The sequence below is a fragment of the Lactuca saligna genome, chromosome 7, assembly GCF_052625555.1.
Source record: "Lactuca saligna cultivar CGN05327 chromosome 7, ASM5262555v1, whole genome shotgun sequence".
NCBI lineage: Eukaryota > Viridiplantae > Streptophyta > Magnoliopsida > Asterales > Asteraceae > Lactuca > Lactuca saligna.
In genome coordinates this window covers 143,253,297-143,268,174 of record NC_136423.1, presented here as the reverse complement: position 1 = coordinate 143,268,174, position 14,878 = coordinate 143,253,297, and the positions used below count along the sequence as shown (strand labels likewise).

General features: G+C 35.5%; 2 protein-coding genes across 2 annotated transcripts; both read right to left on the bottom strand.

The window, feature by feature from the left end:
- Positions 1-11,486: 11,486 nt before the first annotated feature.
- Positions 11,487-13,099, bottom strand: LOC145007305 (uncharacterized). The gene is made up of 2 exons (XM_078966266.1): positions 12,454-13,099; positions 11,487-12,379 (listed from the first exon to the last, which is right to left on the bottom strand). The coding sequence occupies exons 1-2, from the start codon at positions 13,097-13,099 to the stop codon at positions 11,487-11,489; spliced, it is 1,539 nt and encodes a 512-aa protein (XP_078822392.1).
- A 97-nt stretch (positions 13,100-13,196) lies between these two features.
- On the bottom strand, positions 13,197-14,791 carry LOC145007304 (uncharacterized). Its single transcript, XM_078966265.1, has 2 exons — positions 14,175-14,791; positions 13,197-14,064 (listed from the first exon to the last, which is right to left on the bottom strand). The coding sequence occupies exons 1-2, from the start codon at positions 14,789-14,791 to the stop codon at positions 13,197-13,199; spliced, it is 1,485 nt and encodes a 494-aa protein (XP_078822391.1).
- Positions 14,792-14,878: the final 87 nt, after the last annotated feature.

Genomic DNA, 14,878 nt, shown 5'->3' with positions numbered 1-14,878 from the left:
CAAAAGAAACTGCCTAAAGGCAACAAATACCGGCGGAGTGGGACGAGTATTAGCTATTGGTCACAAGGAAGCCGTAGCTAATCCTAGAGTAGTTGCTGGTACATTTCTTCTCGATAATTCATATGCATGCATCCTATTCGATAGTGGAGCAGAGAGAAGCTTTGTGAGCCAAAACTTTATTCACTTACTTAAACGTAAATCTAGCATATTAGAAGAATCGTTCACTATAGAAATGGCAAATGGAAAAATGGAAAACACTAATTGCATATACATGGGTTGTACATTAACTTTAGACGGTCACTCTTTCCCAATCAACCTCATGCCAGTCCAAATAAAAAGTTTCGACGTCATAGTTGGCATGGATTGGTTAAGTCCTCTTCACGCCGACATCATGTGCTTTGAAAAAGCCGTTCGTCTAAATCTCCCTAACCATGAAACATTAGTGATTTACGGCGACAAATCAAGTACAAGCCTTCGCATCATTTCATGCATCCAAGCTCGAAAGTGTTTGCGGAAGCATTATCAGGCATTTCTTGCACACATCGTCGATACGAGTCGGGAAGTAAAGGATATTAATGAGGAGTTATCCATCATCCGAACCCAAATCCTTGCCATGAAGCCACCACCTTCCTTGGGGGCCACGTATCACTTGGTTGCTGAAGATGAGCAGCAACACGCAATCACAGGTGGATCCAGAAAATCAGTTGGCGAAACAACAACCTTCCAAGTGAACGTGATGAACAAGAAGGCAACACGCACTACATAAGGGGTTCAAATCACACATACGGATAACAAAGGAGCACAACGAATCATGAAATAGAGCAGCGACAAGGCAGAAAAATGCACTTTTTATGGAAAATAAGGACACAAAAGCGATGGGTGATTCAAGAAGATAGGTTACCCTGATTGGTGGACGGGGAAGAAAGACAAACCAAAGGCAAAAGCAGCTTGTGTAGAAGTTGCACCCAGCCCCATACCAGGGTTAACGGATGAACAATGTCGTCTTTTTGTTGCACACTTATGAGAAGATGAGGCTCCTAAAGCTAATCTGGCAGGTAGAACTAACACGTATGATGGATGGGTGGTTGACTCGGGTGCAACCGAACACATCACCCATCGAAGTGACTTTCTTGATAACAGAGTCACAAACACCAAAGAAACACATGTCATCATCCCTAATGGTGATAAGGTGCCCATAATTAGTGAGGGTGAACACACCCTACCAGGAGGTCTCAAAATTGATGGTGTCTTACATGTTCCTAATTTCAATTACATCTTGTTATCTGTTAGCAAACTTGCAAGGAACCTTAATTGTGTTGTAACTTTCTTTCCTGACTTCTTTGTTGTGCAGAAATTATTGACGAGGGACTTGAGTGGTGCGGGTAACTGCATTGGAGGATTGTATCGAATGGGGGCAATGGAGAAGAAGGCTCTCGTGACAACTTTCGAGGTTTGACACAAAAGACTTGGTCATCCATCACCCAAGAAGATTTCGAATTTAAATTTTGTTAGAGATGTTTCTACGAATAACCATACTAAAATGTGTGATGCTTGTTTTAAAGCTAAGCACACAAGGTTGCCATTTCCCATTAGTAAAATAAAGACTATTTCTTGTTTTGAGCTTATAGATTGTGATGTTTGGGGAAAATATAGAACCTCGTCCGTATCAAAGGCTCTCTACTTTTTAACAATAGTTGATGATTATATCCGATCAGTGTGGACTTTTCTTATCAAACACAAACATGAAGTTGGTTTACATCTCATAAATTTTCACAAAATGGTCAAAACACAATTTGGGAAAGACATAAAATGGATACGATGTGACAACGGGGGAGAATCTATCTCTAAAAAATGTATGAATTCTATGCCAAGAAAGGCATTGTTTTATAAACCACTTGTCCATACACCCCACAGCAAAATGGGGTGGTAGAACGCAAGCATCGACACTTGCTTGAAACAGCCCGTACCCTTTTATTTCAAGCAAACCTGCCGAAAACTTTTTGGGGTGAGTGCATATTGACTACCACCTATGTCATAAAATCGACTCCCATCCAAGGTACTTTGTGGTCTCACTCCCTATGAGCTTCTTTTCAATGAGTCACCAGATTATGATCATATGTGTGTCTTTGGATGCTTGGCATACTATTGCAACACCGACACTGGGGGAGATAAATTTAAACCACGAGGCAAACCAGGAATGCTTCTTGGGTACCCTCAACGGATAAAATGTTATATAATTTTTAACATGGAAACCAAGAAGTTAGTGATATCAAGGGACGTGAGATTCCTTGAAAACGAGTTTCCCATGAAATATATGCATGGAAACATGCAACCACTAGCTGATAGGGAAGATCTTTTTCGCTTTGTTGATAAGATCATCACACCTCCTGATCAAAACTCATCACCCGAGACTGCCATGCATGACGGTTTTATCGATGACAACAGCCCTACAAGTCATTCTGACCACAACCAACATACAACGATTGTTGTAAATGATGTCCTCGACGAAGTGGATGATAATTCTGTACCAACGAACCATCACACCACCAGTGAAACCAGCAGCACCGATCAGCAAACCAGCAACAACGATCAGTAAAGAGAAACCATAAACAGGTCACAACCCACCCGTTACAAAGACTATGAAGTGCAGCTCCCCCGTTCAATAAATCATCTGCAATCCATCATTGATTGAGTCACCTCTACGGTACATCCTCTTACCAATTATGTCTCTCATAAAAATTTTTCTCAATCTCACAAATCTTTTTTAGCTGCAATCGTCACCCACGATGAGCCTAAATTTTTTCATCAAGCAGTTCGAGACAAACGATGGAATGAGGCAATGCAGAAGGAAATTAAAGCCCTTGAGCAAAACAACACTTGGGAACTTACGAGTCTATCAAAAGACAAGAGATCTATACACTCTAAGTGGGTGTACAAAGTGAAGTATAAGCCGAATGGAGATGTGGAACGATACAAAGCACACCTTGTGGCAAAAGGTAACACACAAATGGAAGAAGTCGACTTTCATGACATGTTTGCCCCAATTGCTAAAGTTGTCACTATTCGTGTTTTGCTTACCATAGTTGTCAAGCGTGACTGGATAATATCCCAATTAGACGTCAACAATGCATTTCTGCATGGCGATCTCGATGATCATATTTATATGAAAATACCACAAGGCTTCAGAAAAGATAATGAGACACGTGTATGTAAGCTAAAAAAGTTCTTATACGGCCTAAAATAAGCCTCGCGAAACTGGTATCACAAATTCACTGCCACCCTTCAAGATCTTGCTTTTCGACAGTCTGATGCTGATCACTTGCTTTTTATTCACATCTATGCATGTTAACTATGTTATCATTGTGGGGAATGATAGGAAGAAGATAGAAGATACGAAGTCATGCCTTGATAAGAATTTTAGTATTAAAGACCTTGGAACTTTGAAATACTTCTTGGGAATTGAAGTAGCTCGCACAAATAAAGGGCTAGTACTCAGTTAACGCAAATACACAATTGATGTGCTTGAAGATTCTGGCATGCTTGGCTGTCGGCCTAGTCGGTTTCCTATGGAACAAAATTTGAAGCTCAATAAAGGAGATGATGCTAACAAGGTAGATGCAAGCACCTATCGATGCCTTGTTGGTAGGTTTCTCTATCTCCAAGCCACTAGGCCCGACATAACATACACAGTGAACGTGCTTAGTCAGTTTGTTTCTGATCCTCGCCAAAACCATTGGGATGCAGCCATGCGAGTACTTCGATATCTGAAAAACACCTTGGGGCAAGGCATACTTTTACCAAAGAAAGGAGACGTTAAGCTCACTGCCTACAGTGACTCTGATTGGTTAGGATGCCCCTTCTCACGAAGATCACGGACATGATATTTGTTGATCTTAGGGGGTGCCCCAATCTCTTGTAAATCTAAGAAACAATCTTTTGTTTCATGCTCTTCTACTGAAGCAGAATACCGTGCAATGGCTGTCACGGTTAGTGAAATACTCTGGATTCGTTGGCTGTTGGCTGATTTCGACATTGTTTTGGACAAACCCACTCCCCTTTTGAGTGATAATGAATCTGCTCGTCACATTGCACACAATCCTGTTTTCCACGAATGTACAAAGCACGTGGAAATGGACTGTTACTTTGTTAAGAAACGAGCTGAGTCTAAGGAGATTACACCTGTCAAAATCAAGACTCAAGACTAGTTATTGATTTATTGACCAAACCACTTGGATCAGATCGTCTCAAATTTTTATCGGACAAGTTGGGCATTCGTAATCTTCATGCTCCATCTTGAGGGGAGTAATGGAACTATTTTACACATCTAGACTATTCCATTAAGATAATCACAGTAATACAGAATAGATTTGATGATGCGGTTAATATAGTTTGTTGATGCGGTTTTCTGACCGCACCAAAAAATATGGCACTACAAAATAGTACTATTTGATGATGCGGTTTACAAACCGCATTAAAAAACACTAGAAACCGCCTTTTAAGATATCAAAACTAAAATAACAAATCGCATTAAAAATCAGCAACCGCTCTATTAAATATTAGCACTAAAATATCAAAAACCGTCCTATTAAGTAATCGCACCAACAAATCAGGAACCGCTCTATTAAATATTAGCACCAAAAAATAAACAACCGCCTTATTAAATAATCGCACTAGAAATCGGAAACCGCTCTATATATATATATATATATATATATACACACACACACACACACACACACAGAGAGAGAGAGAGAGAGAGCACAAAAACAAAACCGCACTATAAAAAATAATATATCATCTAAAAATCATTAATAAACAAAAACATATTATTTAACAAAACTTCATTATACAAAAAACCAACAATTTCTAATTTACATTTTAGTTATAATAAAACACAAAACATTATAATTCTTAGAAAGTTCTTTTCCAACTATCGTTCACCATCTTAATTAAACAAGGTATTATTTTTGGGACCATATCTTCAAGTTTAACGAGCGTAACTTTTTCCATAACTACAACAAACAAATAAACAACATATATATATATATATATATATATATATATATATATATATATATATATATATATATATATATACACACACACACACACAAAATATTGATATTTTAAATCTATACAAAATACTTACTTTATTTTCAAAATCATGTTGAATGGTCTCAACAAACTCCTTCATATGTTTTATTACTATAAATCCACATTCTCATCCACCTTTTTGTTTGTAGCATTATATTTAATTCACAATAACTATTTCAAACCATTTGAAATATATTGATAAAAATTAATAGAAAACATATCTTTACTGTTTTCTACTTATTAACTCGTCCCGGGAAAACATTATCAATGAAAGAAGGAAAGTGGTAAGCGTCTTTTTTCTTTTCTTGGTTCTTTTCACACAAAGAATCAAGAATATAACCACATTTGCTTTGAGGACATAGGATAAAAAGCAACCAATGCATACTGCAAAAATAAGAATTATTTAACAAGTAAGCATATATGTGTACTGTGTATTTATATAAGTGTAGTGTGTATATGCATGTGAACGTATTATGGAAAGAAAAAAATTACCCGTGTAAATATGGAGCAAGAAAATATCATTTGTCTTTATGATACGAAAATACTTCTTCGATATGTTTAGTGACGGACGACAAGTCTGTTTTAGTATCTAAGCGTGCAATGCAAAGCGGATCAAAAAAAGCACATTCGGAATTGGGCGACCTAAAAAGAAGCCTATATATATATTACACAATGTTAGTAAAAATTAATTATATCTAAAAAGTTATAATACCATATTAAAAAATATAATAATAACTTACATTGCAAACCAATGAATAATGCTTTGATCAAGCCAATCTCTTAAAAATAGTTGTAATACCTCGATATATTGGATGGTAATTTGAACCCTACAGCGATACATCCCTTTGGGTGAAAAAATATTAACAACATTTGCATTCCCAAAAAACTCTACTACTTGAAAACCAACAGATTGAATTTGAGGTCTTTGTTCTTGTAATTTGCTCAAGGATGTAAACTAGTCAGGTTCATCATGTGTAACGAATTCAGGTTCGGGTTCGGTTTCGGATTCGGATTCGGATTCAGATTCGAGTTCGGATTCAAATTCGGATTCGGGTTCAGGTCAGGCTCTGGGTTCGGGTGCATTTAAATGAACTTGTGGTGGATTCATAGATAACATCTACAGACAAACACAAAACATTAGTAATTAGATATGATTATATACAAACATAAAACATCTAAAAAACATAATATGTCTAAAAATGAGCATAAACCAAGTTTTTAAGACTAACCATATCAACTAAACCACCTTGAAAATGTTCATTAATTTCATGTTGATAAGCAATGTGGTTTTCCTCAAACTAAAATAGCAAAAAAATTAAAAATTGTTATAATATTATCAAAATAATACTAAATTAACAAAAAATAAGAGTGAACTGGTTGAATACTTATGGACGATAAACTGAAGTCGTCATGATGTCATCAACATGTATGTGTGGTGAGGCGTGATTCCACCCCATTCTCGTGCCACTATTTGATTTGCTAGGTGTCTTGTTCACAAGCTATAATATTTTGTAATATTTAAATAAACATATATTAAAATATATATTTATATTTAAATATAAATATACCTTTATTGCATATCTCGGCCACTGAACGATGGTATGTAGAAGATGTTTAACATATTCAACTTCTTCCGTCCGTGTGACGGCATGCACAGGCAAGTTCTCATATATTTTGACGATTTCATCAACCCGTACTTTCACACAACCTGTACTTATTGGTCATGAATGTATGACCGTTTCAGATGTTGGCCATGCAATACCATTAGCTACTATCAATTGAGTATCAGCCACATTCACTAGCAATTCACATTCTGTCCTAACCTGTGAATCATACAACTTTTTTTGTAAATATAATATAAAAACATAACTTATAATATACATACATACATACATACATATATATATATATATATATATATATATATATATATATATATATATATATTATGTGAAAACTATAAATATATTACCTTAATAGGTGGGTATTCTGTCAACCGTCCACCAGATGCACTACTAGATTCATGCAATGATGGGATCATGTCAACCTGTTGTCTCGGTCTCGTGGTTCTACTATTTTCCACATTTTTGAACAATCCACCATAAACCTGGGTATGGCGAATGATATTAGATATTGTCCGTGATCGCGTCCCAAAAGTCTAACTAATGGGTCTTCCTTATTTCGGAAATAACTCCCATCAGCTATCATTCTTTTCTCTTCTTGTTCCTATGAAGAAAAAAATACTTGTAAAGATATATCTACTAAAAAATCAAAATCTTCATAAATTGAAAAAAAAAATAATTGTTTACCAAATATTGAAAATCTTTAAATGCCCCTTGGGGAAGATCGTACGTGTTGGTTTCTGGGTAAATTAATGCGAAAGCCATTAAATATAACATAGACCGCTCATTTTGTATACGACCCAGAAACTCGTATTTAGCTACAAGTTGAGGCCATATAATGTCTTTTTTTTCAAGACTCTTCCATCGACTTCGACCTAAACATGTAATGAATATCCTTTTCACATTGCTTTCTTTAGCTTTTACACTTCTTGCTTCACACATATCAACAAATTGTTAATAATAATAATAATAATAATAATAATAATAATAATAATAATAAATAAATAAATAAATAAACAATTAAAACATACCAAAACCTCACGAGTAGTTTTTTGTGCAACAAATCTTTCCCATTCATCAGGTTTTATAAAATCATATTTGAGACAAGCATTCAATTCTTGATTCACAAAATTTGAAACAAGGAATGATTTAAAATTTGATGCAAGTTTTACAGCTTTCCTCATCAAATATTTTTCTTGATCATTAGACTCGATGTTCCACTGTTTCTACAATTTCAAAACAAAATATGTTAAACATAATAATTAATTAACAAGTTATTTATATTTGCAATAAATTAAAATATAAATACCTTATTTTATAACCATAAATCTTTAAAATACTTTTCTCCAGCTTTACGCGACTCTATATCTATAGGAAAACTGCGTCGAACCTTCATGCCAAACCAAGAACTAAACTGTGTTGGCATGCCATTGTCTGGGATATTATTTTTATCAAACTTCACTTTATATTTTTCCGGAGAAATCTTTGACTTAAATGCAGCAATACCACGTTCACCTCTTTTTTTTGGTCCTAAATTTTCCATTTTTACAAGCCTAACAATATTAAACAAATTAAAAATATTTTTATCCATGGATAATAGAAGACAAACATAACATAAGGACAAAAAACATAATCCAATACAATAGTATATTCCATGAATACAAAACAAGAATCTAACATAATGCAATGAAAAGGAAGGATCGATCCAATAAATTGGTAGACCCCATATATGTGGGGCCAAGTATTACATTTATTAACCAGGAGACAATCACACGTTTATGTATTCTAAAGATTGTAAACTATAATGTAAAGTAATAAGACTTTTTCACAACAACAAATGAATACTTTACAGATTCTAAAAATTATAAAGCTATACGACACGAGACAAGTCACGGTCAATTCTAAAAGATTTGAAACACTTTTTAAAAATAAACTTTTGAAAACAAAGCAATATATATATACACCACCAACAAATCAATGTAAATATACCTTAAATGACAAAGCAACTCAAAACAGAAAATGTGGCCGAGACTTGTGGAGGTTTCAGACGAGAGCTATGGAGGTTTACCGTGGAGACTTGTGGAGGTCCCAGCGTCAACTTAGCCGTCCATTAAAACCGGAATTTCCGTTGGCGACGGCAAGGGTTTACGAATCGCTATGGAGGTTTCGAGATGGCGTGCAGTGAAAAATTTAGAAAACCACAGGAGGGTAAACTTGAGGTATTGACTGTGGGCGGATGATTTTATGAGGCGGTGATTTTCTTTAAATGCGGTTTCACTTTTTTGAGGCGGTTCCTTCGAATTTTATAAGGCGGTTTCACTTTTTTGAGGCAGTTCCTTCCTATTTTATAAGGCGGATTCCTTAAAAAAAATATTTTAATTTTGTTTTAATCATAATCATAAATTAATAATATAAATAAGGCTTCAGGTATTTTTATGCATGGTGCGACTATTGTGGAGCCATGTTTTTTATGAGGCGGTGCAATTCTTATGCGGTCATTAATATTTAGCAATTATATTGGTTTTATAAAAATTATTATTAGAAATTATTCAATTTAATATATAGTTAGACTCATAATTAATTATATATAATTCTAAAAATAAGTATTACAAAAACAATAAAAACATAATATATACTTCCAAAATTTAAAAAATTATGGTTTAAGTTTCAATGTTTTAGTGTTTAGGGTGCATGGTTTAGCATTTAGTGTTTACCTAAGACCGAACATGCTGCTTAGTGTTTAGTGGTGTAACATCCTAAAATTTCCAACAAATTTGAACTTTTTAAAATAACATAAATCATATATTTAATGTATTTTATTCGAAACAAATGAAATATCAAACCCCAAGGTTAATTTATTTTCCGAACATTATTAGTTATAATTTTAAAATTCATGAAAAGATAACCAATTCAATATCAATTCCAAAAACCCGCCTCGAGCCAGTGTGTATAATCATGTCCGATTTACTGTTTGTGGATTTAATTTGGAGTTTTGGGTTGAAGGATTTAGTGTTTGGGTATAGGGATTAGGGTTTATGGTTCAGTGTTTAATGGTTAAGATTTATGGTTTAAGGTTCAAGATTTAGTGTTTAGGGGTTAGGGTTTACGTGTAACACTTCAGGGGTAAGGAACCTCCTCCTTGAGCTATTTCATTATTGATTCATGAATGGTGGTTGATTTGGGATTCATTAGCTTGTTTGGGAGCTATCTCGAGTTTGAGGCTTAGATCTGAAGTTGCTACTTTAGATCTAGACTTGTGATGGCCCAAAAGGTCATAAAGTTCCTGTCTAAGAGTCATTGGTGAATCCCTTTGTCTTAAACCCTATCCCTAGAAGTGTTTTGGGCTTATATCTCCTTGCTTTTCACGTAAAGTTTGCAACTTTATGTGAGGGTTAGGCTGTAGAAGAGTGAATCTATGGATTGGAGTCCCTGATGGCTTGAAAAGCCTCTGTATGTGTAACATCCAAAAAATACGGGCCAAAAATTTCATTTTCAAACATATACTTAGCAAAACATTAGAAATACAACATTCACCGATCATATCATTTCATAAAAGATATCGCATGTCTGGAAAAACATTTTATAAAACATAATAATGTCAGAGTATAACTCCCCAGGAAGATCTCATAGTGCGGAATACGAGGCATGTGTGTGATGTGCCGCTACCGTGCCAACTCCTTCCCCTTCGAAGAAGAGGTACTTGAAACCAAAACTGAAAACCATAAGCACGAAGGTTAGTGAGTTCCCCTAATATACCACATACCATACAATCGCATAACATACATATAGTGTCAGGCATATCTGGGTGCCTGACCTACCCCTTCTATCCTCTCGACCGGGTACTGGGACTATTTCACCCCCTACTACGACCGGGTACTCGACTCACCGAGTCCGATGAACGACTCGCCGAGGCTTTCGCATGTAAATACTGTATGCTCTATTTTGCTTGATTCCAGCTCATGTCATACATAGATCTGGGTTCCTAGGGCTCGATTATCACGTAAAGTTTCCAACTTTACGTGTAAACAAACCCAATGAAGGTTTTAGGGCTCAAAATGAACTAAGAGAGTACATCTAGGGCTTTCATGCAATATGGCTCCATAAAGGCAGTAGATCCGAGCTCCTGGAGCTCAACCATGCCTAGATCTAAAGGTTAATCAGCTTATTACAAACCCTAATTCATAATCAAGCTTGGAAATAGCTCAAGAATGACTTTGATTAGTTGTGAGATGTTATATGATTACATGTTTATGTGCACATGGTTGTTGGATTCGGGTTGGGTTGAGGCAGGTCCTGCTTTGTGCTGTAGGCCAACATACCCAGGGCGGACTAGTTAGACCGAAGGCTCGGCGAGCGGTCCGGATAGACTGAAGGCCCCAAAAGGGCGGACCAATCATACTATAGACTCAGAGAGTGGACCATGTGGACTGGGAGGGGTCACAAGGTAGATTGGAGTTGCTTTTTGCACCCATGGAAGGTCCCTAGCAACATAAGAGCCATTTTAGGGTCTTTTGAGCTTATAGTCCCATGCATGCACGTAAAGTTCGTAACTTTACGTGCTAGATGGATCTTAGGAGTCTATTTAAGGGCACTCATAGCCTCTCATTGCAAGGGACCTATTTAAGGGCACTCATAGCCTCTCATTGCGGCTACCATTATAATTATCAAAAGATAAGGGCAAAATTGTTATTATTTATCAATAGATAGTATTTCATACAAAATTCATGTAAAAACAACATTCAAAAAAGAAAAAAAAAACAATCCATGCACTTAATCAACATATGTCCCTTCTATGTTAGATCGTACAAATGTTGTGCGTTCAATATTATCGTAATTACCGGGTTCAATACCAACCGAAAATGGTGGTAGATCATCAAAGTGGTCGTATTCTTCTTCGTCAACGACATCATCAACACTAATAATACGTCGTTTGCCTTGTAAGACGATGTGCTCTTTTTTCTTGCTTGGGTCTTTGATATAGAAAATATGTGTGACATGTTTTGCGAGAACGAATGGCTCAGATACGTAGCCATTACTTGAAAGGTCAACAAGTGTAAAACCATCTTTATCAACTTGAACACCTGTACGATTATTCACCCATTTACATTTGAACACAGGAATAACGAAGTCATAATAATTCAACTCCCAAATTTTGTGTATAACACCGTAATAAGAATCTTTGGCTATTCTTATCAAAGTATCATGATCCTGTCTATCGAATTCGGTCGTTGATGCTATCATTGTAACTCCATTATTCTGCATTGTACTTTTTTCATCTTGATCTTTGGTGTAAAATGTATAACCGTTAATGCCGTACCCTTGATAAGATTTAACTCTACAATCTGGCCCATGTCCCAACCTTTTTACGGTTTCATAAAGATCCGTTTCTGCTACCTTCTTTTCCAGCCAATTCGAAAACTCTTTGTTATGATTGTTTATGTACCACATTTTTTCCTTACCTGGGTATTTTAACTTTAACATGTCCATGTGTTCATCAACGTAAGGAGTAAGACATTTCATGTGTTTTAGGACCACTAAATGTGCAACTTGTAACTCTTCATAAGTTGGCATGTTTATTTTGCAACCGACTCCTCCCTTTCCTTCAAGTCGACCTGAATGACGAGTTTTTGGAACACCAACACTTTCGACATCTTTCATAGAGCCTACAAAAACTATTAATATTATATATAAAATATTATAGATTGTTATAACTGTAATATATTATTAATAGGATTACCTTGGCAGAACTCAATAACCTCTTCACAAGTATACCCTTCAACAATACTGCCCTCTGGCCGATTACGGTTTCTTACGTAACCTTTTAGGATACCCATGTATGTTTCAAAAGGGTACATGTATCGTAAGAATACAGGACCACAAGCCTTAATTTCTTGTATGATATGAGATATGAGGTGAACCATTATATCAAAAAATGAGGGTGGAAAGTGCATCTCTAGTTCACAAAGTGTAACATAAACGTCTTTCTCCCATTGATCCAAATCTTTTACATCAATAACCTTTGAGTGAATGTTGTTAAAAAACAAATAAAGCTTAGTGATAGAATGTCGGATATCATCTTGTAAAATTCCACGAATTGCGATAGGAATCATATGTGTCATCAAAACATGACAATCATGAGACTTCATTCCAAACAATTTACAGTCTTTCATCGACACAAATCTTTTAATGTTTGCAGAATAAGTTGATGGGACCTTAATATCATGTAAACATTGACAAAACTTTATTTTTTCTTCTTTTGATGTAGTATAACAAGTCGGTGGGAGATAAACACCGTTAGCACTCTGTTCGGGGGCAAGATCTTCACGTATCCCCATCTCGGCCATGTCCTTTCGGGCATTAACCTCTTTAATTTTATGCTTCATCTCTAATAATAAGCATATCAAGCTCTCACATACATTTTTTTCTATATGCATAACATTTAGACAATGTCTAACATCCAAATATCTCCAATAAGGCAATTCAAAAGAAATTGACTTTTTTTTTCCAAAGGGCATTTTTATCAACACGAAATCTTTTTCCCAACACAACATTTAAATTTGCAACTCGTGAAAATGCATCAAATCGTTTCCTCATCGTTATGATCTCAATACTTCCGTCAAACTCAATAGTTTTCTTCCTAAAACGGTAACCCTTAGGAAGAAATCTTCGATGTCCCATGCATACAGTTTTTTTGGAATTTGTTAACCATATTGAGCTTGTTTGGTCTTCACAAACTGGACAAGCTTTCTTACCCTTTGTTTTGTATCCTGACAAGTTACCGTATGCTGGAAAATCACTTATAGTACAAAAAATCATGGCCCGCAATTGAAAGTGTTGTTTCTTATAAGCATCATATACATCTACACCCGAACTCCAAAGAGTTTTTAAGCCATCAATCAAAGGAGACAAATACACATCAATATCGTTACCAGGTTGTCTCGGCCCCTGAATCAACAACGACATCATAATGTATTTTCGTTTCATGCATAACCATGGTGGAAGATTGTAAATGCATAAAAGAACCGGCCACGTACTATGACGACTGCTAATGTTCTCAAAAGGATTGATCCCGTCTGAACTCAGCCCAAACCGTATGTTTCTCATCTCTTTTCCAAATTCAGGATACTTCTTATCAATATTTCTCCACTGAGGTGAATCTGCAACATGTCTTAGTTTTCCGTCAGTTACACGTTCTTCCGAATGCCAACAAAGTAACTTTGCTTCTTTTTCATTTGAAAATAACCTTTTTAGTCTTGGTATAATAAGGAGATACCATAATATTTTAGCCGGTGGTCCATTTTTCGTCACATCATCATCTACTTCATCCGAATCTTTTTTCCGTTTATACCTCGATGCACCGCAAAAAAACAATTATGTTTATTCTCGAACTCCTTTCTGTACAACATACAATTATTTGGACATGCATGTATTCTTTCAACTTCCAATCCCATCGGACACATTAGCTTTTTTGCTTGATATGTAGAAATGGGTAATACATTATCTTCCGGAAGAATGTCATGCAAAACCTCTAATAGACTTGTGAAACTTTTATCAGTCCATCCGTTTTTCGACTTTAAGTTAATCAACCTACATACCACATCGAGTTTCATAAATTTGGAACCGCTATATAACGGTGTTTCTGCTTCTTCAAATACGCGTTGTAACTTTTCTTGTTCAACATCATCCATGTTAGTCTTCATGTCATCAAACATTTCATTGAAATTGTCATTTGGGTCATTTGAATGATGATCATCTTCATCAACATATGAATCATTGTTGTATGTACTCTTATGAATATTTATATTGCTCGACGATGTGCCACAATCAACAAGTGTTTTTCCATGTCTTGACCAACAAGTGTAATTAGGCACAAAACCATTTTGCAACAAATGATACTCTATTTCTCCAATAAAATTGAACGTTTTAAAGTTTTTACAAAGGTTACAAGGACAAGAAATTGATTCATTTCCATTATTCACGCGATTTGCTTCGACAACCCTAATAAAAGTTCGAACGCCATCTATATAAAGTTTAGAAAAACATGAAGCTTTGTACATCCAATAATCACGAGTCATCTGAAAATTAAAATAAACAAACAAATATATTGATTTTCAACAAACAGGTTATGTAAATTTTAACATTTTAATAATCTATAAAAATCA

Excerpts from the sequence above, each read along its gene's own strand:
- LOC145007305 (XM_078966266.1), bottom strand. The coding sequence starts at position 13,099 with ATGAAGCATAAAATTAAAGAGGTTAATGCCCGAAAGGACATGGCCGAG. Across the intron at positions 12,380-12,453 it reads GGTTATTGAGTTCTGCCAAG|GCTCTATGAAAGATGTCGAA; the intron begins GTAATCCTATTA and ends TAGTTTTTGTAG.
- LOC145007304 (XM_078966265.1), bottom strand. The coding sequence starts at position 14,791 with ATGACTCGTGATTATTGGATGTACAAAGCTTCATGTTTTTCTAAACTT. Across the intron at positions 14,065-14,174 it reads TATCAAGCAAAAAAGCTAAT|GTATAAACGGAAAAAAGATT; the intron begins GTGTCCGATGGG and ends CGGTGCATCGAG.